The sequence below is a fragment of the Salminus brasiliensis genome, chromosome 12 (assembly GCF_030463535.1).
Source record: "Salminus brasiliensis chromosome 12, fSalBra1.hap2, whole genome shotgun sequence".
Lineage (NCBI taxonomy): Eukaryota > Metazoa > Chordata > Actinopteri > Characiformes > Bryconidae > Salminus > Salminus brasiliensis.
The window spans coordinates 38,747,457-38,774,524 of record NC_132889.1 but is presented as its reverse complement, the minus strand read 5'-3'; the positions used below and the strand labels follow the sequence as shown (position 1 = coordinate 38,774,524).

Here is a 27,068-nt window from a genome sequence, read left to right as displayed (position 1 = left end):
GCTAGCTAAATCTGCACGAACAGCTGAAAGCGGAGAGACGGAGAGCCGGATTATCACCTTATTTACCTTCTTTTCTTTCTGCATATCAAACCTGAGGTTCCCTAAAAGAGCCACGGATATTCTGACGATCCTCAGGTTTCCACGTTCCGAGGAAGGGCTGAATTAAAAGGTATGAGAGAGCAGGAGAGAGTGACATTGCCCTCAGACTGATTTACAGAGCTGAAGGCTCGAGCTCATGTGATTAGACAGCAGTGCAGAGAGAGAGAGAGAGAGAGAGAGAGAGAGACTGAGAGAGAGACAGAGAGAGAGAGAGATACTGAGAGAGAGAGACAGAGAGAGAGAGACAGAGAGAGAGAGACTGAGAGAGAGAGAGAGAGAGAGATACTGAGAGAGAGAGATACTGAGAGAGACAGTGAGAGAGAGACAGAGAGAGAGAGAGAGACTGAGAGAGAGACTGAGAGAGAGACAGAGAGAGAGAGAGAGAGAGAGATACTGAGAGAGAGAGATACTGAGAGAGAGAGAGAGAGAGACTGAGAGAGAGAGACTGAAAGAGAGAGAGAGAGAGAGATACTGAGAGAGAGACAGAGAGAGACTGAGAGAGAGAAACTGAAAGAGAGAGAGAGAGAGATACTGAGAGAGAGATACTGAGAGAGAGACAGATATACAGAGAGAGAGAGACAGATACTAAGAGAGACAGATATACAGAGAGAGAGATACTGAGAGAGAGAGAGATACTGAGAGAGAGAGAGATACTGAGAGAGAGAGAGATACTGAGAGAGACAGATATACAGAGAGAGAGAGAGAGAGAGAGAGAGATACTGAGACAGATATACAGAGAGAGAGAGAGAGAGTTTGTCATGATCATGGTCATGTATTCATTGAATTGACCCTCTCTGCTCTGATGGGGGATATGGAAGGACTCTCTGGTCCTCTCTGGGCAACTGGTGACCCTCAGCTCCTAGAAGCTCAGTAAAAGTTTCCTCACTCTGGTTCTGCTGTAAAACAGAATAATAATAATTATAATAATTATAGAAAATCAAATTTGTGTAATTTCACATTTGAGCACATGCACTCATACTAATTCAGGCTGTGGTGTTTTCAGCTGTCCTGCACGTTTCCCTGTCTGTCTGTCTGTCTGTCTGTCTGTCTGTCCCACCTCTCACCTGGTGTAGAAGATCCTGTTTGGTATTATTTGTGTAACAGAGCCACTCCCACACTGTAAATGTTCGTTTCTGGTTCGTCCACTTCTTCACTACAGTTGCTGCGGAGGTCTTTTCAAATTTAGGGGCCCTTACTGTTCTTGCATGTTTCTGCACATTTCCATTATTCCATAATCCATCTTAATTACTGTTTAATTAATATATCAGGGAAATAAAACATGAGATGAGGCGTATACAAAATACTGTGGCGTATTTGATGTTATAGTTTAATATTTTCAAACCTGTTTTATTAGATAATTAGAAATGACTCCGTTCTGCACCTTTTTAATACACAATTATTTATTTACTGACTAATTTATTTAACCTATTAAAATCTAATAACCTCAAATGTGCATGTGCAGAGATGATGGCACATTTATATGTTATGTTTTATCATTTTACTATTTTCTCAGTCAGATTAATTTAGAATGTTATTTTAATTGAATATATTTGGGCAAGGTTATGGTGAATTGAATATGTTCTATTTTAATATGTTGTTTATAGATCTGATAAATCCTGGCAATCAGTAGAAATAGTGTGTATATCTACTTATTTAAGTTCCTTTATTGTCATTAGACTTCCAATAAAGTTCTTCTCTTTGCATATCCCAAGCTGGGATCAAAGCACAGCGCCCCCTGGACTAGAATTAATAAGGTTAATAGTCGCGGTTCATTGGCCCAGCAGTGGCGGCTTAGCTGACCGGTTATTGAACCCACGACCCTGTGAGCAATCACAGGGCGCGCTAACCACTGAGCCGCCACTGCCATGTTTACTTCCTGTGGAGAATTTCTTCACTTATTTACACTCAGAACATCAAGAGTCATGAGGGTCATTTGAGCGGAAGTGCAGAACCTTCACACCCGTTTCTCCTCACACTGTGGGAACATTTCATGATGAATGGACCAATAGAAATGATCCAAAATGACCTGGACTAAAAATATAAATATCTATATTAATACTTTAATCCTATTCTTCTTTTTTCCTGGATGGTTATAGATGGACCCGACGCTCGCTGAGATGGGGAGTCACCTCTCTGATGCTATGAAGATTTTGGAGAGTGGACAAATGTAAGAAAAAGTTCTGCACAGAGAATTTAGACCCCTAACCCCATTCCTCTAAACCCAGAGTTCTACTGCAGAAGCTCCAGATCTCCTCAGAACAGATAAAGCAGCTGAACATAAATCCAGTAAATAGAGAAACAAGAGCTTCTCATTCTGAAGAAAGAAGGTAGTGAGATCTTGTTGGTGAGCTAGTCTGAAGAACAGAGCTCGGTTCCTTCAGGGTTCTCCTGGACGCCCCCCAGTCCAGCCAGCACAGCGTGGAGGATGTGTTCAACTCCATCAGCAGCAGCAGCAGCAGCAGCAGCAGCAGCAGCTCACCTGATTTACCTTCATTAAGCCCTGATTTACCATCAAACCAGGTGTTGATCTGAGGAGAACTCTAAATAATACTAGACTCCATGGTGGTTGGTGTTTCGCAACAGATAACACCACTACCTGCCAGTGAGCTACCACGCCGCATGGGAGACTGGGGTTCGATTCCCGGTCTGGGTGACTATGCTGCGCTAGTCCTTGGGCCAGACTCCTAACACTAGGTTGGCCCTCCTCTGTAATACGAGTAACGTTGTAAGTCACTCTGGATAAGAGCGTCTGCCAAATGCCGTAAATGTACTGAATGTAAATGTTCTGGGGGAACTTTGGAGATGTTCTAATGATGAACACAGTGATGGAGAACCACCTCCACTTTCTGTAGGAGTGTTATTATTAGTGTTTATTCTGATATCAGTGATTTACTGAGCAGATCAGCAGCCATTGTGTGTGTGTGTGTGTGTGTGTGTGTGTGTGTGTGTGTGTGTGTGTGTGTGTGTGTGTGTGTTCTACAGAGAGACAGCAGAGGACTCTGGGAGACGGAAGCTGAGCTGGAGAGATATCCCGGGACCCTTACAGGGAGAGTAAGTCACGTTCTATGTTGTACAGAGAATCATTTAAAAACTCAGACAAAAGTTTTGGGACACCTGCTCATTCATTGCATCTTCAGAAATCAAGGGTATTAAAAAGAGTTGAGAACAAGACTCTCTACTAGATTTTGGAGGAGGAGCATTGCTGTGAGGATTTGATTGCATTCAGTGACAAGAGCATTAGTGAGGTCAGGATGTTGGATGATGATCACCACCCCACCTCCTCATCCTCAACTCCCCAACTCATCCAAAAGTACTGGATGGAGCTCCACCACCATCATTCCAGAGAACACAGTTCCTCCACTGCTCCACAGCTCCTCAATGCTGGGGGGCTTTATACCCCTCTAGCCTGGCATTATTAGGCAGCATGGAGCCAATAGGGTCATGATGATGATCTGCTCCAGAGAGTCCTATTCTATTGGCAGTACTTCTTCTCTACAGGGACTAGACAAGCTGTGTGTGTGCATTTGCCATTTAAAGTAGCTGGATGCATTCATTAGAAGGGGTGTCCACAAACATTTGGATACATTGTGTATATTGGAAGTCAGTGGGCAGCTGCTGAAGTTGGAGTCACCTGGTACTGGGTTCTAATCTACACACAGGCAAATGTGGTAAACGTGCTGTGTGCTAAACCGCTGAGCTCGGAAGGTGCAGCAGGTGGAGATCAGATCAGGTAGAAGGTCAGGTGGCAGCATTATGTGAGAACTGGTATTTTTCGCTCCTGGGCTCCCCCTACAGGTGGGTAGTGCAATTCACTTTTACTCCACTGCAGTAAATACAGATCAGGTTTTGAGCGCCCCCCATGGACCTGCATTTCTGGACAAGCTGAGCATCTAAAGGTGGAGCAGCATGTGGGTGGAGGTGGTAGAGTAACACTACAGGATTTTACACTAATGTGACTCTATGGGTTCTGCAGCGTTACACAGCAGCAGTTCTGGAGAGAGGTTCTTCTCCTGCAGCTCCACCACCAAACCTCCATAGTGCAGTAGCAGCAGCAGCGCTCCGGCCCGGAGTGGGAATGACGGAGATGCTATGAAGCTGTTTTAAGGTGGAATTGCTGCATTTCTGAATTTTTAACATGTGTGTTGTTCTTTTGTCTCGTTGCAGTGGTCAGAATGTGGTGACAATTCTCCAGCTGGTTCAGAATCTTATGCATGACGACGAGGACAAACAGGCCCACCGGTAGGTCCATTCATTCTTCCGTTTGTTATCTGTTATCGGTCACAGGTTCCCTCTTGGTCATCAATCTGGAGAAACATCATTCTGGAAAAAGTCGGTTAGCAGGTGGTGCTGCTGTGCTTGCTAACACAGAAGCAGCAGTGTTGGTAATGCTAGCTAGCTAACTCAGCTCTATCATTTGTCAGATTAATTCAGAGTAAATGGCTTCAGAGGTGTCTAATATTTTATCTTTATTACAAAATGATGGATATTGACTATATTCTGATGAATTAGAGATTAAATTAACGTGAATATGGATTAGCAAGCTTGGCAGCTAGCAACTGAGAGCAGTATAAACAAACCGTTCTGCCAGCTTGAATGGAAATATTATTGTATTAATTTAATAAATTGATAATAAACTGTATAATAAGATGTTTTATTCTTATTACAGTTTATTCTTCTAAACTAAACTCGTTAGATTTGTAATAGATGAATTTCAGGTCTTTATCATTTAACAATGTTCATGTTTCAGAAATAAACCGTTATCTGACTGATTTATGAGTGTGTATAATGTATATAATGTGTGTGTGTGTGTGTGTGTGTGTGTTTCTCCAGCAGAATGCAGTATGTAGGGGAGCAGGGACACATGGCTTTATTGGGTCACAGTCTGGCCGCCTACATCTCTGTCCTGGACAAAGACAGGCTGAGAAAACTGACCACTCGCATCCTCTCAGATACGACCCTGTGGCTCTGCAGACTCTTCAGGTCAGTTCGTCGGCATCAGCTGGAGCTCTCAGCCCACTCAGAGTATTTATAGAGAACAGTCCTTTATATAAGTAGTTTAATCAATCAGCTTTACATACCCGTCTGTTTGGTCCCCTGGGTTCTCTCTGGGTTCCCTCTGGGTACTCCTGTCCTCTCCCTTTTCCCAAAAACAGGAGGTTTGGCTATGCTAAATTGCTATTAGGTGTGTGTATGAGTGAATAGGTGTGTGTTGTGCCTTACAATGGACTGGCCACAGTACAGTCTGGGGGATGTTCTTGCTTTGCGCTGAGGGAATCTAGTAGAGGATGAATAAATAAATAATTCATAAATTACTACTACCAATAATAATAATAATAATAATAACACACTATAATACAAATATATACATTACGAGACTTATACATGAGACTGGAGGTGAGCAGTACACTTATATTAGATAGTTATGATGCTTCATTTTGTTATTGTGATAAGAATATGCTTTTCTGAGAGTATTTGGGGATTTCAGCAGTGCTTAAAGGATGTATGTAAAGAAATATTTCATAGCAGAATCAGAATCAGAATCTCTTTATTTCACCAAGTATGTTACACATACAAGGAATTTGTCTTGGTGAGAGCAACACGTATGACAAGTAACAAAAAACACAGAACACAGTCTTAAACTAAAGGAAAATAAACAATAAATAGGGTAAATTAAAAAAGTAAAAAGTACTAAAGGTAATAAAGAGCTGAAAATATATTTACAGAAAAGAACATCTGTACAGGTGTGCAAATAGTCATAGTGCAAATAGTCAGAGTGCAAAATAGCTGTTCAGTCCGGTTTGGTACAGTTCAGTTGTAAGTTTAGAGGTTTACAGTGGGAGGTGTCCACTGTGGTTGAGGAGCGCTACAGCTCTGGGGAAGAAGCTGTTAGCATGGCGTGTTGTGCTGGTTTTGATGGATCGCAGTCTTCTACCCGAGGGGAGTGTCTGGAAGAGGGGGTGTCCAGGATGTGAGGGGTCAGATGTAATCTTGCCAGCCCGCTTCCTCATCCTGCTGGAGTAGATCTGCTGAAGTGATGGCAGTTTACATCCGATGATCCTCTCTGCTGTCCTGATGATGCGCTGGAGTTCGGCTCTTTCTTGTGAGGTGGAGGAACCAAACCAGATAGTTATGGAGGCTGTGATAATGGACTCGATGATCGCTGTGTAGAACTGGATCTTCAGGGTCTGTGGCAGGTTGAATTTCTTGAGCCGTCTCAAGAAGAACATTCTTTCTTTCTAATTCAGCAGAGAGCTGAATTAGTTCTGTTTAATTGGTTGTATTTCAGCACATTTGGTGATATGCACCACTACAGTGCATTTCATACGGGATTAGGGACAGTGGTAATACTGTGGATTTTCCAGGGTAATCAGCAGGTACAGGTTTGAAATGCGTGTCATATGCTTTACCACCTTAAAGAATTTTTTATGATGCACTATGTTTTTAATTACGCTTGCTCGTTTTATCTGGACTGGAAATTATGGAACATTTTAACAAACACTGTCAGAATGTCTGACTGCAGGTGATTTTTCTCTTCAGGTATGAGAACGGTTCTGCGTACTACCATGAAGATGACCGTGAGGGGCTGGTGAAGGTGTGTAGGCTGGTCATTAACGCTCACTATGAGGACTACACTACAGAGGGCTTCACAGTGCTCAGTGCTAAACAGCCTGTGATCTACCAGAGCGCCGCCTGCAGGCCCGGCCTGGGACAGCACCTGTGCAGCCAGGTAGATGTTTTTACACTTGGACCATTTCTGGATTTCAGATGATCTCAGTAGCCACTAGCACATCAGAACAAATCAAACAACCTCAGATCTCCTAAACGGACGGATGATCCCTAGATTATCTTGAGGACGGAGGAGGACAGAAAGGAAGGGTTTATGATATCTAAAGCAGTAGCACGTCATCTGTTAAACATGGTGATAGAAGAAGAAGAAGGATGGGTTCTGGTGTGTATAGAGTAGAAGTGTAGAGAGGCAAATGTGTAATTGTCCAAATACTTATGGATCTGATTGTACAAGGAAGAACTTGGGGGAAAAAAGAGATGTGTGAGTGTGAACAACCTTTACATCAAGTGAAGGTTCTTTCGACTGTTAAAAGGTTCTTTATACTATGGCACAGATCTATTTCTTGTAGCACCTTATTTTTAAAAGGTTCTATGCAGTGCAGTTTAGTGCTACATAGAACCATTTAGAAGGGATCAGTGTTTTATATGCAAGAGGTTTCTATCAGACACTTGTAAACAATGGTTCTTTACCATGGATAATTTTAATTAACCAGTTAAAAGGTTCTTCTATTGCTCAAAAACCTTTTGTAGACAACCCTTTTTCCAGTAATACATAGAAACCTTTTTGCTTGGAATGCATCATTTTATTGTTTCCATATTTGCTGAGTAATAATTTAACACCGTTTATCAAATCTGTGTGTCTTTATTTGCAGCTCGGTCTACCCCTGTCCAGTCTTTGCACCGTGCCCTGCAACACCATGTTCGGATCTCAGCACCAAATGGTTGGACATCAGTTGTTTTTCTCTCTTTTCTGATCTATTAAAGGTGGAAATGCACTTTTTGCTTTCAGCTGTTTTCTTCTCACAGGACATCGCCTTGCTGGACAAGCTGATCAGAGACGATATGGAGACGGGGAAGCTTCCTTTGCTGTTAATAGCAAATGCTGGTTAGTTGAATTATTTTTTTAAACTATGTAATTTGTGGATTATTTAGATCATATTTTGAGTATTTAATTTTCTTCCTTTTTTTAAACCACAGGAACTCCAGGTGCAGGTCATACAGATAAACTGAGCCGCCTCAAAGAGCTGTGTGTACAGTATAACGTCTGGCTGCATGTTGAGGGGTTAGTATCAGTGCAATCAGCCATATATATATATATATATATATATATATATATATATATATATATATATATATATACTACTTCTGTTTTTCTATTATTATCAATGATATCCTACTGTGATTTTTTTTTTCTCTTAGAGTCAACTTGGCGACACTGGTGCTTGGTCACATCTCCTCCACGGTTACAGTAAGCTGCAGTTTCATTTGTTTTTTACCTTCTCTGGGCTGTGCTTGTTTGTAGGTGATTGTTGGGAGTGTAGCGAATGCCCTCTCTCCTTTAACACACACTGATTTGTTTGGCTTGTGGGTTACTTTAAGAGCTCATATCATGGAGAAATTAATTATTTAACAGTTTAACATTCAGCCCACAGCAGTTTAGCCCCATCCATTCAGCCTACAGCAGTTTAGCCCCACCCATTCAGCCTACAGCAGTTTAGCCCCACCCATTCAGTCTACAGCAGTTTAGCCCCACCCATTCAGCCTACAGCAGTTTAGCCCCACCCATTCAGCCTACAGCAGTTTAGCCCCATCCATTCAGCCCACAGCAGTTTAGCCCCATCCATTCAGCCTACAGCAGTTTAGCCCCACCCATTCAGCCTACAGCGTTTTAGGCCCACCCATTCAGCCTACAGCAGTTTAGCCCCATCCATTCAGCCTACAGCAGTTTAGCCCCACTCATTCAGCCTACACCACTTTAACCCGGCCCATTCAGCCTACAGCGTTTTAGGCCCACCCATTCAGCCTACAGCAGTTTAGCTTCGCCCATTTAGACGTAATTCTGCATACTGATGTTGGAGTCAGTGTGAAAGTGTAGTTCGTTCTATTTAATCTGTGCTGAGGTCAAAGCTAAGTGTGTGTGTGTGTGCGTGTGTGCAGGCAGCCACTAAGTGTGACAGTATGACGTTGACCCCCGGGCCGTGGCTTGGGCTGCCTGCTGTGCCGGCTGTCACACTTTACAGACATGAGGATCCGGCTCTGGTTAGTAAATCCTCACACCTCACAGTCACCTCACAGGAAACCATACAGACAGGGAGAAGAACAGGGATCTGCTCAGTAAAACACTGATATTAGAATAAACACTAATAATAACACTCCTACAGAAAGGGGTGGAGGTTCATTAGAACATCTCCAAAGTTCTCCTCATGGAGTCTAGTATTATTTAGAGTTCTCCTCAGATCAACACCTGGTTTGGTGGTAAATCAGGGCTTAATGATGGTAAATCAGGTGAGCTGCTGCTGCTGCTGCTGCTGCTGATGATGATGGAGTTGAATATATATATAATGTTTATTATATATATAATTTAGCCTCCCTGATCCCATAATCAGCCTGAAGTCATTGTACAAGACCCACTAGATTGGAATTCAGGGCCAGTGGAGTTGGTGTAGAAGCAGTTTGGAATGACGAACACTTCGTTTTTCCTCCGGAGGTCATGAAATCTGGAACACAGTGTTGGGATTTATCTCTTTTATATCCGCACTTGATAACTGCTGACCTCCCGTTCTCTCAGTCTGACCAGGCGGCGGAAGTCAACACCACTACCGCTGATGGATGCAGAGATCCTGTTAATAAAAAAATACACGAGCTTAGAGTAGTGGATAAGGAGTCCTGCTGCCTCTCTCCTTTCCTCATGTATAGCACAAGTCAGAAGAGCAGAATTACAACAACTAATTGCTAATTGTAATTCATAAGCAATTACTGATTAATTAGGCTAACATTAATAATGCCTTGATTTTGCATACAGATACGATTAACAGGTACAATCATTAAAATATCAATTTTCCATTTGATAACATTTATATTCCAACAGAAATGTCCAAAAACAGAACATTGAAGATGTACATACTCATTATTCTCATCATATATATCTCTGTCCAATGAAAACATGTATCTCCAAATAAAATAACTAATAACTACAAAATAAACGAATTTTAGAGCATTTCGATTCGATTGGTCCATTCATCCAAAAAAGGGACAAAACTGGAAATACATGGTTTTCCTTGGACAGCAGCGATTTATATATATAATAATATATAATAATATATATTATATAGTGTGTGTGTGTATATAGATAGATATTTTTGAATTCTTTATATTAAATTAATTAAATGAAAAATAATGAATATTAAATTTTTATATGTGTGTGTAAAATAAGTGTGTGTGTGTGTGTGTGTGTGTGTATGTGTATGTACTGTGTTTGGTTGGGTCACTTACTGTCATTCTTCACCCCTCTCTCTCTCTCTCGCTCTCTCTCTCTCTCTCTCAGTCTCTTGCAGCAGGACTAACGTCCAGTCAGCCAGTGGAGAAGCTTCGCGCTCTGCCCCTCTGGCTGTCTCTGCAGTACCTGGGGCATGATGGGATTGTAGAGAGGATCAGGCATGCGTCCCACCTCGTAAGAGTCCTCAAACCTCAAACGTCTCTTTATTCACCCTATAGTGCACTTACACCCTATAGCACCACACCTTCTGTGCCCAGTGTGGCACTGTATGCACTATTTGGCCTCTTTATTGGAAACACTTAGACTTTGTTATAGTGCGTCGTATCAGGTGTAGTGCTCAACACAGGAAGCAGTGGGGATATCCGGTGTGAATCTGGACCACTGTGAATGAAGTGTCCGGTCTGTTTCTCTACAGAGTCAGCGGCTACTGGAGCAGCTGAAGTCACTGACCTCCATAAAGACGTCGGTAGGTGAACAAACAAATAACTGTAAAGCATTCAGCTGCACGCTGACAAAGCCTCTCTGAGATATACAGGACTGTACACTGCCCATCAAAAGTCTGGGGACACTTTGCTTTCTTCCTGTATCACTGTTTTTATTCTTCAACACTCAGCTTCATCTTCATCAGAGTGTCTTATTCGGAATGACGAGCAGCTTCTACTTGACTAAGGATTGTTTTCTAAGCTATTGTTAGAAGTAAGGATGTCTGATGTGTCAGTCAGTCAGCCAAGGCATGTTGGATATCATGTTTGATATAGGCTAACGTTGCTAACAAACACTGGAATTAGAATGTCATCGTTTTTAAAATGATAGCCCCAAGCCCCGAACCACTTGTTAGTTCTCTCCACCCGTCACGTGTAATGCTTACAACGTTGGGAGCGTGGGGCCACTCCGGCCAACCAGCCACCAACTCTTATCAAACTGCCACCAATGCTAACTGTCACCAGGCAACCAACATGCTCAGAGGAAAGCGCTGGGTTCCCAGCTCTGATGCTTCAGCTAGCAGATGCCCGTGCCAGCCAGCATCACACTGGAGGGAAAGAAAGAAAGAGAGAGAGAGAGAGAGAGAGAGAGAGAGAGAGAGAGAGAGAGAGAGAGAGAGAGAGAGAGAGAGAGAGAGAGAGACAGAGAGAGAGAGACAGAGAGAGAGAGACAGAGAGAGAGACAGAGAGAGAGACAGAGACAGAGACAGACAGAGAGCCAGCCAGCCAGCCAGCCAGCCAGGAGAGAGCAAGGCCAGCTGTGCTCTTTCAGGCTCCGGCTGCTCGTGGCAGGCAGCATGACCCGGGATTTGAGCATGCAATCCTCGGGGCGTGGTCCGCCATCACCAATTTACTAATCTCCTTAAGTCTATGGCCAAAACGTTGGTCTTTTAAAAAGCATCCAGATCTTAAGTTAGAAGTTAAACAAGCAGGGATTTTAGCTATTTTAGCTAAAATTGGAGCTGCATTTTTGTCTACATGAGGCTTTCAGACTGGACCCTGAGGGCCTGCTGTTAGTTAAAAACATCACTATGAAGGTATCGGGTTCGTTAGTTAGCACGCTGCATGGCTATGAGACGGTTTACTAGATTAGTTTATTCTGAAATAACCATAAATTTGGTCATGATTCCAGGAATAAAAGAGTAGATGGAAGCTATTTCAGTCCAAAGGTGGTGCTGATGAGAGCCGACGTCAAAGGTTTTGTGTATCTGTCTAAAAAACTATTGATATTAAAGATGTTTTGGAAAGCTAGGTGTTCTCAGACTTCTCACAGGCAGTGTATGCTCTTCTTAGATTGTTCATCTCTCAAATCAGATTTTTTCCAAAAGATCATTTGGTCCGGAGTGAGGAAAGTGGCACGTTTGTCTTTCTAAGAGTGAAAAAGAAACAAAATGGGCCTTCTCTTTAGTCCTTTAATCACCCCCTTAAAACCAGCCCTTTCTCCCTGTGTCACCGTCATCAGGATGTCCTCGACAGTGAACTCTCTCTCCTCGAGGCTTTGAGCATGGTAAAGAGCAGCCACTGTTGTGTGTATGAACGGTGTAAGGTGTGCAGGTGTGTGGGTGTGTATGTCAGCAATAGAGCTGGGTGATATGGGGCGGGGGGGGCTTAGCCCTAAATACCCTGTAATGATGAATTATTCAGTTACTGCTGTGAATCACTGTTAAGTAAGCAGTATGAATTAATAATGAGTGTAACTACTATGAATTATTCAGTATCTACTATGAATTGTTCAGTATCTACTATGAATTATTCAGTATCCACTATGAATTATTCAGTATCTACTATGAATTATTCAGTATCTACTATTGATTATTCAGTATCTACTATTGATTAATCAGTATCTACTATGAATTGTTCAGTATCTACTATGAATTATTCAGTATCCACTATGAATTATTCATTATCTACTATTGATTATTTAGTATCTACTATGAATTGTTCAGTATCTGCTATTAATTATCCAGTATCCATTATTTTTGTTATTGTTGGTTGATGTTTGTGAAACGTGTGGTTATCTCCCAGCTCTAGTTGGCAGTGGTGTGTGTGTGTGTGTGTGTGTGTGTGTGTGTGTGTGTGTGTGTGTGTGTGTGTGTGTATGTGGGGCTCTGCAGTAGTGTGTGTTAGTGAGAATCGGGTGCCGTTGGTTTCAGGGTTCGGTGTCTCGCTCGCGGGTCCCGCCTATCTCCGGGGTTTCACTGCGGGATGTCCTGGGCTCGCTCATTCTCTCTATTGTAGGTGGGACCCACCCTCTTTCTGCCTGACCTCACACTCCTCCCTCACTCCTCTCTCTCTCTCTCTCTCTCTCTCTCTCTCTCTCTCTCTCTGATGCTCGCTCCGTCTCTCCACTGCTCCCTCCCTCACCATGTCCGCCTGCAACCTCGTGCTCTGAGGGCTCCTCGACCATCAGTGCATCAGGCATGTGCCCACAGCATCCGGGGGACGTCCCCTCATAGAGCTTTGATGACCTGCGGGTCATCAGCGCTGGACCTGACTCTGGGGGACTGATGTGTGGATTCAGATCAGATCAGATCAGACAGACGATAGACTGACGTTTAAAGGGACGGTTTGGTGGAAATTCACACACATGTACACACACATTTCCTCCCAGAGTGCTGTGAAAAAGTGTTTGTCCCTCTGATTTCCTAACACTAAATGACATCACACACTAAAGGAGTGTTTCATTAGTTTGATGTATAAAATATAGTATAATCTGTCCAAATATTTGTGGACGCCCCTTCTAATGAATGCATTCAGCTACTTTAAGTTCCACGCATTGCTGCAGACACAGATGCCCACACACACGCAGCTTGTCTAGTCCCTGTAGAGAAGCAGTACTGCCAGTAGAATAGGACTCCCTGGAGCAGATAGTAAACATGAACCTAATGGCTCCAGTTGTGCTCTCTCTGGCTGCGGATGCTGATGGCAGGCAGCGTGACCCAGGATTCCAACCAGCGATCCTCAGGTAATAGTGGACCATAGGCAGTGTTCTGAGACCGTGGCGATTATGTAAAGCGGTGATGTGGAGCTGGGCTACGAGACGAGTTATTAAGCTCATTTATTATGCACATTTATTATTTTTAAGTTTTACTGAAATGAGAATTTAACATTTATTTTGAGTATTTTTCATTTTGATAGAGCTACCAGACTGCTTCAGTATACAGGGCATGGCACCGAATCGTAATGCTAATGCTAGTTAGACATGGTGATGTTACGGAGCTTGGCTTAAGGAGATTTTCTCTAGCTGACTCTTTTTGAATTTTAATGAAATCCCCTGCTCTAGACCATTCCCAACTCTGCATTCCTTACTTGGAGCTCACTGTGCGATGTTTGAACTCTGCTTGTGTGCTTTGGAGAATTACCTTGTTGCAGGACCGAGCTGTGCTTCAGCTTCAGCTCTGTCTTGGGGACACACACTATTTCACAGCGCTGTATTCAATCAGCCAAGGCATGCCTGCAGTTTAGCACTGGAGCTATGAGGCTTCTCAGGCTTCTGCTCCCAACCTTTTCCACTTTTCAGTAAATCCACACACAGACTCCGCTCTTATCCCGCTTAAACCGCATCCAGGTCTTCATCCAGGTCAGCTAGACCCGTGCATCTGGTTTAGGCCTTAGTTTGACATCAGACAGATTTGTCCTCCTCTGTTCTAGATAACAGTGAGTCATAGAGTGTCAGAAACCAGTGTGATGACTTGGACATACAGTTAGCATCATCATGCTAATTGGCGTACATAAGCTTCCATTACTTTTTAGCTTCTTTGGCCTTTTAGCTCCAGCGTAGAACTAAAGTTGTGACGTTACTCCGTCACATGACTACATTTTAAGGGGGAGTTAAGGGGGAAATTGTGTAGATTTTGCCGCCAAACTATCGCTTTAATCTGTCTCAATGTTCATGTGTGTAGTTTTTATTTCCACCATGTAATTTTTTTTTTAGTAGAGAGCTTTAGACCGTTCATAATGAGCTTAAAGACGTGTAGCTCTTAGATTTTATTTATTTATTTTTGTTTTATTTAAATATATTCTTTTTATTATTATTTTTAATATATATAATATTTACATATTTAATGTTTACATTTATGAACCAAAAAGAGCCATCATTTATTTTTACATGACCATTTTCCAACCCCTTCCTTAATGCCTTTTAACCAATTAACCAGGCTGCTCTTTTACAGCTAACATACACTACCTGTCCAAATGTTTGTGGACACCCCATCTAATAAATGCTTTGAGGTACTTTAGGTTGTACCCGGACACACAGAGTAGACACTAGACTAGACTAGACACACACACAGCTTGTCTAGTCTATTTAGAGAAGTACTGCCAATAGAATAGGACTCTCTGGAGAAGATGCCACCTAATGCCAGGTGTGGGCTAGAGGGGTATAAAGCCCCCCAGGATTGATCTGTGGAGCAGTGGAAGAGCTGTGTTCTCTGGAATGATGGTGGTGGAGCTCCATCCAGTACTTTTGGGTGAGTTAGAGAGTTGAGGGATGAGGAGGTGGGGTCGTGATCATCATTCATCATGGCTAAACAGCAGTAGGCGGAGTGATTTTGCAGCTTAGCGACCATATCCAGGCTGTTACTTTGGCCCTTTAAGCTCGTTGTTATGCAGCTGCTTGCGTTTACATGACATGAGCAGTGTTTTGGCATGAGCTGGTTGTGAAGTGTAGAAACAGCACAGGCAGGTTTTTCATGGCTCTGAATGCTTCCACCACGCTGACCGGACAGGAAACCCTCACATTCCTGCTCTTCAGTTATCGGAAGGTTGTGGGCTGGAAGGGGAAAGACTGTCCTACAAACACTTACACCATATTATAGTGGTCTAACTACCCTTTACACCCACCACAATCTGCTGTACCCCTCATTCAGCCTACAGGCAGTTTAGTCCCGCCCATTCAGCCTACAGGCAGTTTAGTCCCGCCCATTCAGCCTACAGACAGTTTAGTCCCGCCCATTCAGCCTACAGGCAGTTTAGTCCCGCCCATTCAGCCTACAGGCAGTTTAGTCCCGCCCATTCAGCCTACAGGCAGTTTAGTCCCGCCCATTCCTCCTACCACAGTTTAGCCCTGGTTCATTCAGCCTGCAGCAGTTTAGCCCCACCCATTCAGTCTACAGCTGTTTAGCCCCACCCATTCAGCCTACAGCTGTTTAGCCCAGCCCATTCAGCCTACAGCAGTTTAGCCCTGGTTCATTCAGCCTACAGCTGTTTAGCCCCGCCCATTCAGCCTACAGCAGTTTAGCCCTGGTTCATTCAGCCTGCAGCAGTTTAGCCCCGCCCATTCAGCCTGCAGCTGTTTAGCCCCACCCACTCAGCCTACAGCTGTTTAGCCCCGCCCATTCAGCCTACAGGCAGTTTAGTCCCGCCCATTCCTCCTACCGCAGTTTAGCCCTGGTTCATTCAGCCTGCAGCAGTTTAGCCCCACCCATTCAGTCTACAGCTGTTTAGCCCCACCCATTCAGCCTACAGCTGTTAAGCCCCGCCCATTCAGCCTACAGCTGTTAAGCCCCGCCCATTCAGCCTGCAGCAGTTTAGCCCTGGTTCATTCAGCCTGCAGCAGTTTAGCCCCGCCCATTCAGCCTGCAGCAGTTTAGCCCCGCCCATTCAGCCTGCAGCAGTTTAGCCCCGCCCATTCAGCCTGCAGCAGTTTAGCCCCGCCCATTCAGCCTACAGCTGTTAAGCCCCACTCATTCAACCTATAGCAGTTTAGCCCTGGCCAACTCAGCCTACAGCTGTTTAGCCCCACCCACTCAGCCTATAGCAGTTTAGCCCCTCCCATTCTGCCTACAGCAGTTTAGCCCCACCCATTTAGCCTACAGTGGTTTAGCCCCGCCCATTCTGCCTACAGCAGTTTAGCCCCTCCCATTCTGCCTACAGCAGTTTAGCCCCACCCATTCAGCCTACAGCAGTTTAGCCCCATCCATTCAGCCTACAGTGGTTTAGCCCCACCCATTTAGCCTACAGCAGTTTAGCCCCTCCCATTCTGCCTACAGCAGTTTAGCCCCACCCATTCAGCCTACAGCAGTTTAGCCCTGGCCAACTCAGCCTACAGCAGAATACAGGGCAGCCTATTGGAAAACAGCTAATTTACATATATCAGTTTGAAAGGCACAGTACGAGAAGCAGCCTGGTTCATTCTGAAGGGTAAGCGAGGTGAATGTGACTGGTCATGTAAAGGTGGGTACCGGCCCTTTAAAACAAGCAGCTGTATCTGCAGCTGGTGTTGAGCCAGTTAGCTGTGGCTCACTGTGCTGCTGTGAAGGTCATCACTCATGGATCCAGCGAGACATTCCCGTACCAGTGCATGACTTCAGGTCAAGAGCCATGCGGTCCAGTTTAACCAGTCTGCCCAGCGCCTCACACTAAACCTCCCCATGACATCACATCCCAATGATTCAGACCTGAAACTGGACGCAAACGAGTCACAAACCAGCGCCGCTTACTGCATGACTCAAAACTCCGCTGTGATCCATATTCATAACGAAACGTCTGAAAGTTATGTTCGATACCGTCTCTCTCTCTGTCTCTCTCTCTGTCTCTCTCTCTGTCTCTCTCTCTGTCTCTCTCTCTCTGTCTCTCTCTCTCTGTCTCTCTCACTCCTCTCTCTCTCTCTCTCTCTCGCCCTCTCTCTGTTCTGTAATGTTTTCAGGTAGAGGACGAGCTGTGTTCTCCTGTGGTGGTCTTCAGGTTCTCCCAAGATACCAGTTCAGGTGACTTTCCCTGTCTTCAAGATGTACATACCCATAGCTTACTGCACTATATGTCCAAAAGTATCTGGACACCCCTTATAATGAGTGAATCCAGCGGCTTTAAAGTGCAGCCATTGCTGACATGCACACACTACTTATAATAATAATAATGATAACAATAATAATAATGTTTATTAGTATCATCTGTTCGTCTAAAAGGATACATTATATGTCCAAAGGTTTGTGGACATCCCATTGCTGACACTCCATATCCATTGAAATGCACTGACCAATAAAACCCCTGAGGGCACTCTGAGTGTGGGCAAGAGTGGTATAAAGCCTGCCAGCATTGGGCCTTTGGGGGGGTGTTCTCTATAGGGATGGAGCTCTATCCAGTAAAGTTCCTTTAAAGTTACTGATGGACCTGGATCAATGTACTAAAAGGTGGCACAACCGAGAACACGCCCCCTCCAGGTGCTAACGGAAGGTGAAGGTACAGCAGATTGTGGTGGCTCTCCACCTTCCAGCCCACAACCTTCCGATAACTGAAGAGCAGGAATGTGAGGGTTTCCTGTCCGGTCAGTGTGGTGGAAGCATTCAGAGCCATGGAAAACCTGTCTGTGCTGTTTCTACAGAAAACACAGAACTAATCATCCAGTGTCAATCAAACTGCGTTCACAGCAATGTTCCAACAGCTAGTGTAAAATCTTTGCAAGAAGAGTAAATGCTGTTACGGCTGCAAAGAGGCATATACTCCTGGCTTAAGGTGTCCACATACTTTTGGACAGAGGTTGAGCGATGTGGTGCTAATTATAATTTTTTTGTCTTGCAGCGTCTAGTGGCGGCTCTGTGGAAGGTTATTTTTCAGGAGACAGAGAGGTGCAGGACGCCCTCAACAGATGGGTAAGAGCCTGGTATAATCACTGCAGAGGACAAAGGACACATAGTAAATTACACTTAAAGGGAAAGGGTGTGAGCTGAGCTCAGTCAGAGTTGGGGGTTCGGTGTGAAACTGAGCTTCACTGTAGAGAACCTGACCCACTCTGATCTCTGTACAGTGGAGGTGAATGGAAGCAGGCGTCGGTCGCCATGACTACAGCACAGATACAGCCCATAATTTATCTCCTATCCAAACCCACCAGTGCAGCTACACGAGTCTTCTGAGTTTTATATGGATGATGATGATGATGATGATGAGGGTAAAATAGTGGAGAATCTCAACTAATCCAGTTTTCTTTAGGGACTACTTTCTGTAGCTGCACTACACCCTGCAGCATGTATCCCTCCACCATTTTAATGATCTGGTTCTAAAAGCAGGTTCTAGAGCCGAACTCTTCTCAGAACTCTGGTAGAACCGTGTCTCAGGCATCAGGCAGCGTCTTCATCACCATTAGGTGAAGAACTTTCTGTGAGGAGCTTTTATTAGAGCTTCAGACGTCTGCTTCCCTTCACCTCCACTGTAGAACCACAGCTCTGACTGGGGGAGCTTATCTAGAACCGCCACTGTAGAACTCCAGCTCTGACTGGGGGAGCTTATCTAGAACCGAGCATTTCACACCAAACCCCCATTTTTTTCTTTTAAAAGAAATAAAATAGTCTGGTAAAAGTAAATTGAATTAAATTAAATTACACGATTGACCCCAAATGTAGTTAACTGCTGTTATATATAAAAATAATAATAATTAAATAATAATTATTAGCTGTTAAAATAGTTAACCAGTTATTAAAATCAGACAAAACAAATATTAAAATTAGAAAAGCACATTTTGTGACAAAAGTGCAGTGATTGCACCGCTTGAACGATTCCACGTTGCAGGACTGTAGATCTAGGGTTGCTAGATGGTTGCTGTGGTGTTCTTAGGTGGTTATAAAATGATGAATGGTGGTTGCTATGGTGTTGCTAAGTGGTTATTATCACTAATTAAATTTCACTGCATTATTTACAGTATGAATGGCTTGTATTTGTATGTGTTGTTAGCTTGGAGAGCAGTTGGCGGTGCTTGTTCCGGCCAGCGGAGTGGACGTGGTGGAGCTGGAGGACGAAGGAGTGTGTGTGCGCTTTAACCCTCTAATGACCGCTGCAGGTGAACTTTTACTTACACCCACACACACTCTCTCTCTTTCTCTCACACACACACACACACACACACACACACACACACACACATACTACAGTGTTTCTCACCACAGATGTTTGTTTAAGGTGTGTTAGCGCTTACAGGAAGCGTCCAACAGAAACGGCTGTGTTTACACTGCGTTTCTGAAAGGACCCACATCCTACAGTCTTTTATGATGGTTCTAATTTGTGTGTGTGTGTGTGTGTGTGTGTGTGTGTGTGTGTGTGTGTGTGTGTGTGTGTGTGTGTGTGTGTGTGTGTGTGTGTGTGTGTGCAGCATTAGGCACTCAGGAGTCAGACGTGGCTCTGCTGGTGGAGAAGCTGGCTGAGATGGTTCCTGTGCTGAGCTGTACGCTGCGTTTCAGGCTGGACTTCAGAGAGGAGGTTCTGCAGCACGCCTCTCTGAGCTACATAGAGGAGCTCAGCTGGCCTGGCCTCGGCGCTGTCAGGTCAGAGAGAGAGGAGTACTAACCGGAGCTGAGCTCTGGTTGCTCCTGAGAAAACACACAGTTTCTGTTACTGTACCTTTAACACTGATCACCAGCTTTTAAATGATCATTTATTGAAGATGAAGATTTATTTAACCCCCCCACCCCCCGCTACTAAAACAACCGGTTAAAGCAGTGTTACGCAAGAAATGGTATTTCTTGCTTTTGGGCTCCCCCTACAGTTTGAAAATAGTATTTTGTGCTTTGAGTCACTCCTCAAGGAGGACACTCTGTACACATGCATTTCTGGACAAGCTCAGAACCGTCTTTGAAAGAGAAAGAGGCATGTGGACTGAAGTGGTAGAGCACGATTACAGAATTGTACACAAATATGACTTTAGTAGTATGAATTCTCGCTAGTGTTTTCATGCCGCTTCACTAGAGTAACAGTGCAGTAGTGCAGTAGCGGCATTTCGGCCCAAAGTAGCAAAGTCGCTTTTCTTCCTGTTACAGTCACTAGAGCATCAGCATGAGTCTGAAGCTGCTGTATTAAGGCAAAAATGCTACATTCAGCTGCTTTAACAGTGTTTAATTGCCAGTGTTGGAAGACGTGGGTCCCGTTACATCTGGCTTATAGCGGACATCACATTCCACCTTAAGAACATCACACTAGCAGTCACACACAGTGGAGGTAGTGTGATGGTCTGAGGCTGCTTTGCATCTGAAAGACCTGGGTGACCGGTCGTAATTGATGGAAACATGAATAATTGTGCTCTCTATCAGAAACACAACGTCAGGAGAATGTCCACTCAGTCCATCAGTCTGTGACCTAAAGCTCAAGTGCAGTTGGGTTATGCGCCAGGACAATGATGGCTCTGGATGGCTCAAAAGAAACAAAGATTCTGGAGTTGCCCAGTCAGATTCCTGTCTTCAGTCCCACCGAGATGCTGTAGCAAGACCTTAAACGGGCAGTTCAGCTGGACAGTCGTCGTCCAATGTAGCCAAATTACAACAATTCCTCAAGGAAGAGCCGGAATTCCTCCACAGCGATGTAAAAGACTCACCACAAGTTATTACAAACTTTTGATTACTGCTGTTTCTGCCAATGGTGGCACCATCAGTAATTAGGGGACCGTTACCTTTTCCCCATGGGTGATGCAGGTTTTGCATCATCGTTTATGAGCTGGATCAGTTGTTTACTCAAGTTGTTTATTTATTTTTATATTAAAATGATATTATAATTGGATGATCTGAAACATTTAAATGTGACAAATATGTAAAAACAGGAGAAATTGGGAAGGGGCTGATAGTTTTTCACAGCTCTGTGAAAAATGGTTTGGATATGTGAAAAAAAAGTGTGTGTGTGTATCCGTGTGTGACTGCAGGTACGAGGCCCGGAGGACAGACCTGGAGGAAGGAAAGCGGCAGCAGGAGCTCGAGAAGATCAACACTGAGCTGCTGAAGAAGCTGAGGGAACTGGACACTGACCTGGAGTTCTCCACAGGTCTGTTCTTCTTTTTTTTGTAGAACATGTAATAAAGCTGCATTATTCGTCATTAACTCAGCAGCTTCAGGATCAGGCTGACGCTCCACTGCCTGAACTGAACAGGGAGAAGGGCGTCTCCGTCATTCCCACTCCGGGCCGGAGCGCTGCTGCTACTGCACTATGGAGGTTTGGTGGTGGAGCTGCAGGAGGAGAACCTCTCTCCAGAACTGCTGCTGTGTAACGCTGTAGAACCCATAGAGTCATATTAGTGTAAAATCCTGTAGTATTACTCTACCACCTCAGCCCACATGCTGCTCCACCTTCAGATCAAGCTTCAGAAATGCACGTATACAGCTGTCCATGAGGGGGCACTCGAAGCCTGATTAGTATTTGCTGCAGTGGAGTAAAAGTGATTTACTCTTCTCTCCTGTAGGGGGAGCCCAGGAGCAAAACATACAAATTCTCACATACTGTTGCTTTAATTTGTTTTATTACATTGTTTTTATTTAGTTCTTCGAACACAGTCATTAGTTCTCTATAGGAGTCTTATATGGAAAGTGCTGGTCCCCCGTCTTGCAGGTCCAGACTTCAGTGAGGAGAGGAGCTGTATATTTGTTGGAATGGCAGCCGAGGATCTGGATGTGGCGGCGTTGGTGGACACTATTGCATCTGTTGGGAGAGAAATTGAAGAGAGTGGAAAGGTACTGTATCAGCGGCCTGCTACAAACAAACCCCCAAAAGAGTTCGGATCAGAAATCATTCGATTATTTGATTGATTTATTTAGTTTTGATGGATTTATTTTCGTCTTCTCAGTTGTTGGAGAACATGACGGAGGTGGTGAGGAAAGGCATCCTGGAGGCTGAACTGCAGCTGCAGAAAGCAAATGAGGACAAACTCATAGAGGAGGTACGTAGGGGGTGCTGAGGGGTGTATCGAGGTTTTCATGTGGGCACCAAAGTGCTATGCTGAACATCACTCCATCACCACAGTAATATGTATTCCTGTATTCCGCCCCCTGCAGGGTGTACTCAGGCAGATCCCATTGGTGAGCTCAGTGATGAACTGGTTTTCCCCCGTTCAGAGTTCTGTTAAAGGAAGGACCTTCAACCTCGCTGCAGGTAAAAACACTCCCACACAAACACTAAGATGAGCACATTTTGGTTTTCAAAAAATGGGCACACAGAGCAGGATCTGTAAAAGAGTAAACATCAACATAAAAATAAAAGACATTTTTAGGAAATAAAAAAATATATATTTATTTAATCTTTGATTTGTTACATCATTAAAAGAAAACACGAATAAGTAATTAACTAGCAATTTCACTAACTAATGATCTAGCTCATTGAGTCACTCATGATTTGCAGGCTGATTCTCCACAAGGGGGTGCTGTTGGTAGTCAAACGTTTTTTAGTGCTTTGCATCAATGACACTGTGTTTCCTAACTACTCCACTTCCTCCATCGGAAATTTATTGCAGTGGATAAAATACAAAACTTTCATACTCCAGTGAAAGTAGTGTTGGTTTCTGTTAAATAAATAAATACATCTTGAACAAAATAAAAAAAAGTACTTTTTTTATGTATACTTACAAAACAATGCATAGTCATGCTATAGATTATATTACTTATACTTTATTAATTTTATTTATTTATTTATTTGTTATTATACATAATAAGTGAGAATCCCTTTACTTCTTTGACTTTAGTACATTTAAAGGAACGTTTTTATTTATTTATTTATTCTGTTATGTTAAAAAATTTGAATACTTCTACTTGTACTCAAGTACTGACCACAGTTTACTTTTTGTATTGTATGTTTTGTTTCCCGAAGGTTCTCTGGACACTACTGAGCCCATTTATTCTCTAAAAGCCCAATCGAATAATGAGGGGTCCCCTGAAACCCCCACAGCCACAGCCAAACGCCTGCCAGGTAACTTCCTGCATACCTTCATGTAAAACCCAGGACAACCTTCAAAATAAGTGACTGTGGGAAGATTGACATTAACATTTAATCCTCCCCCAATAACTGTATCGATCGTGTGTGTGTGTGTGTGTGTGTATATATGTATGTATGTGTATATATATATATATATATATATATATATATATATATATATGTATATGTATATGTATATATGTATATAATCATATATATGGTGAGCAGTTCAGCTCCTCCCCCAATAAATGTATGGATTATGCATTTCAAATATACAGTCAGAAAATCATCTTCTCCCCCAATGACTGTATAGATCATATATATGATGAGCAGTTTTGCTCCTCCCCCAATAACTGTACAGATTATGGATATCATATATACAGTCAGTATGTCAGCTCCTCCCCCAATGAGGCATAGATCATATATATATGATGACTGATGATATATATGATGATATGATATAATAACTGTATAGATCATATATATGATGACTGATGATATATATGATGATATATATGATCTATACAGTTATTATATCATATCATATATATGATGAGCAGTTCGGCTCCTCCCCCAATGACAGTATAAATGATTGAGCTTATGAGCTGATGTTGGTTTACCTTTGCGTTCTCATCAGACTGTTCCTTCACCTGGATTCATTCACAGGTCAGAAGCTGTTCCGCCGCTCTGGGGCAGGATTCGACTCCTTCAGTGAAACCAGCTCCGTCTGCCACCTGGAGGAGTCCTTCAGAGAGCCGCCGCCGGCCGAAACGTCCGAACACGTCGAGGCCGAGGTGGAGGTACCCCACACGCCTCCCTTCCACTCCGAGGAGACCTCCACCTTGGACCAGCGCGTCCCGGACGGCCAGGGGGCGGAGCCTGACTCCATCAGATAGAGGTCACTCCACGGCAGGCGAAGCGTGTGTACTGTATGAAGCGGAGTGATCGCTCCTGGGTCGCGACCTTGATGCCTTTGACAGAGTCACTCTAGAAATTAGGTTTATGAAGCAGCTTTAAGTGCAACTAATGCGACACTGGGGTTCCGTCAGCATGCGTCGTTCCTCACAGCCCGGTTCTCACCACACAGCTCTAGATACCTGCCATCTGATTAAAGGGACACTCCTGAATTGCCCAACATCATCTCAGTCTGCTGCGTCTTCAGCGCACCGTCCGTTACCAGGGATAATCTCACTCGCAGTGGAGGTCAGTGGGCAGCTGCTGACCGTTTAGCAGCTAGAAAAGATACCAGAACCCATAGAAGAACCTTTTTTGGTTCCTTATAGAATGTTTCATTCCCATGTGAGTGTTATAAAACTTTTGAAGGCTTAAAAAACCACTTTTATTTGATGTAAAGGTTCTATAATCGTTTGAAGGTTCTTCACACTCACAAAAAACATTCTTTATGGAACCAAAACTGGTTCTTCTATGACATCACCCAAGGAACCCTTTGCAGCACCTTTATTTTTAGGAGCTCAGAGCTTGTAAATTAAGCTGTGAATCTGTTTGTCCTTTCAATAATCAGACTAATGGGGTTCTTCTGTAAAGTTAATGGTTCTGCCTAGAACCACTCCAGCTCAAAGAACCACTTGAATGTGCTAATAGTTTCTTTTCTTCTCTACACTATAAGCAAATAGGGTTCTATACAGTACCAAGAACAGACACCCATGGGCAAAATTCCTGACTAACCCTTTTCTAAGAGTGTATGATGGGAAACCTCTTGAATATGGTTCTGTAAAGAACCTTTTTAAAATGGTTCTAAATTGCAACAAAAGAGGTTCTTATTTCTTACTTATTCACCCCTTTATAGAACCTTTTTGCTAAGAGTGTAGAGTAGAGTACACTCCTAAAAGCGAAGGTTCTACACAGGGTTCTTTGACTGATGCCATAAAAAAAAAAACAATATTGATTCCAAAATTTAAATAAATAACTAAATAAATAACTAAATTAAATAAATAAAAGACAGGAGAGTGAGTGTGAATAACAAAGGTTCTTTAATAAATAATAATAATATATGATAACAATAAAGAACCTACACTTGATGTAAAGGTTCTTTATCAATTTAAAGGTTCTTTACTAGCATAGTAAGCATCTGTTTCGCAAACACGGCCCATAGGAATCCGAAAGTGGTTCTTCTGTGGCTTCAGTCACAGAACCCTTTGTAGCAGCTTTATTTTGAAGCGTGTAGTCGTTCAGGTTACAGGTGTGTTGTTGTGGGCGGAGCTTCCGGATACCACAATCAACCTTGAGTAAAGGCGAAGTACCTGCCTGATCCTGTACTGTTAAAGTTGTAGAACAATGTTATATAATTGTGTTTATTAAATATTTACTTCAAAAGCAGTTTAATTATTTGCACGAGTTTAAATCTGGTTTAAATATCTAACATTTCTAGTCTTGGAATATTAAAAAGAACAAAAATGCATAATAAATCATAGTTTAACTTATTTCTTGCTGGGTTTTTTTTTGTTTATGTAATTTTGTCTACTGCTTAATTCCACTGGCAAATACTTATTTGTATTTCTTGGAAATCTAAATTATTTCCATTGTATCTTGAAACAGATAAATCGTAGATATAAAATAGATTTTTCAGTAGATAAAATGACTTAACAAGTAGAAAATGTCTAGAAATAAAACTAATATTTTGCAAAAATCCTACAATCAGTAATATTAGATATTCAAACTAGATTTAAGATCAATACACTTGCCAATATATCTTTTTTTGCAGCGTACTTTCCCTTTCTGAGCATTGTTTTAGTGTGTATCGATGTGTCATTAACACGCTCACTAATAAGAGTGTGTCCTGTCCGAGTCTTTCACACGTTTATTTGCAGAACTCAGCAGCTGCCCATTGACTTCTATTGTAAGTGGGTTGTGGGTGGTCTGGTCTTCTGCTGTTTTCTAAGTTCAGGAGAACGTGTTGGAATATCGGGTCTGTGGTGATGAGCCGTGCTCTGTAGACGCAGCAGATGGAGATCAGGTTGAAGAAGAGTAGAGTAGACCTTTAATACCCCCGGCTGTGTGTCACTGTGCCGCTCCTTCAGTCCGTCCGTGCACTGCCAGTTCGCTGCGTTCCTTTAATCGGTTTAGTGTACATCATACGTCATACGTCATTTACATGTTTATATGTTAGCGAGCTGATTGACCTCTTTATTATTTCCTCATATTTTCTAGTATACTTCATTTGCATAAAATAAGGGCTGTTGTGATGTTTATTTGGTGATTAACGACTTTTAAAACAACTTTTTATTATAGTTTTGTTTGTTTATTTGCCAAAACACGGTGGTGTGGACACTCTGTGAAGGAGGTCGAAGGCGATGCTTTGAGACTCCTGCAGCTATTGATCTGATCAGAATGCCTTATTGCACTTTTTTGTACAGAAAATCCTAATTTAATCCGAAATAAAGGTTTATTTATTCTACAGATTGTGATCGGACCAGACTGTAGGCTGATAGTTAGACTAATCTAATACTGTAGCCATAATTCAGAATCAAAAAGAGAGAGATCATCTAATCTAATCTAACCCGTCCGTCCTGCACTTCTCACGGTTCTACGGTTCTGAGGTTCTGAGCTGGCTGGGTTCTGGTCCTCTGCTCTCTCTGGACTGGAAGAATTTGAGGGTTTTTGGGTTTTTATGGGAAAAGCAATGTGTCTTAATGTTTATGAATGATTACTGTAGCGCCCCCTGGCTGCTTCCTGATTAATGTTGTTTACTCTGTTGATTCTGTTTCATCTCATTAAAACACGTCGATACTGACGATGTTTCTGACGTACAGAAA

At 43.0% G+C, this 27,068-nt stretch overlaps 1 protein-coding gene across 2 annotated transcripts; it reads left to right on the top strand.

The window, feature by feature from the left end:
- Nucleotides 1-27,068, top strand: pdxdc1 (pyridoxal-dependent decarboxylase domain containing 1). Of its 2 annotated transcripts, none has more exons than XM_072693772.1 (23): nucleotides 1-169; nucleotides 2,196-2,266; nucleotides 3,082-3,150; nucleotides 4,264-4,338; nucleotides 4,933-5,079; nucleotides 6,637-6,826; nucleotides 7,539-7,607; nucleotides 7,693-7,771; nucleotides 7,864-7,948; nucleotides 8,086-8,134; nucleotides 8,824-8,925; nucleotides 10,211-10,336; nucleotides 10,578-10,632; nucleotides 17,295-17,351; nucleotides 18,163-18,233; nucleotides 19,309-19,414; nucleotides 19,724-19,895; nucleotides 21,260-21,378; nucleotides 21,940-22,061; nucleotides 22,175-22,267; nucleotides 22,383-22,479; nucleotides 23,191-23,289; nucleotides 23,962-27,068. In XM_072693772.1, exons 2-23 carry the CDS (start codon nucleotides 2,196-2,198, stop codon nucleotides 24,189-24,191), a joined length of 2,283 nt encoding a protein of 760 aa, XP_072549873.1. In that variant the 5' UTR covers nucleotides 1-169; the 3' UTR covers nucleotides 24,192-27,068. The 2 variants fall into 2 exon arrangements, with proteins under 2 accessions (XP_072549873.1, XP_072549872.1); XM_072693771.1 differs by having other exon boundaries at nucleotides 4,930-5,079.

Excerpts from the sequence above, each read along its gene's own strand:
- pdxdc1 (XM_072693771.1), top strand. The coding sequence starts at position 2,196 with ATGGACCCGACGCTCGCTGAGATGGGGAGTCACCTCTCTGATGCTATG. Across the intron at positions 6,827-7,538 it reads GACAGCACCTGTGCAGCCAG|CTCGGTCTACCCCTGTCCAG; the intron begins GTAGATGTTTTT and ends CTTTATTTGCAG. Across the intron at positions 7,608-7,692 it reads TCGGATCTCAGCACCAAATG|GACATCGCCTTGCTGGACAA; the intron begins GTTGGACATCAG and ends TTCTTCTCACAG.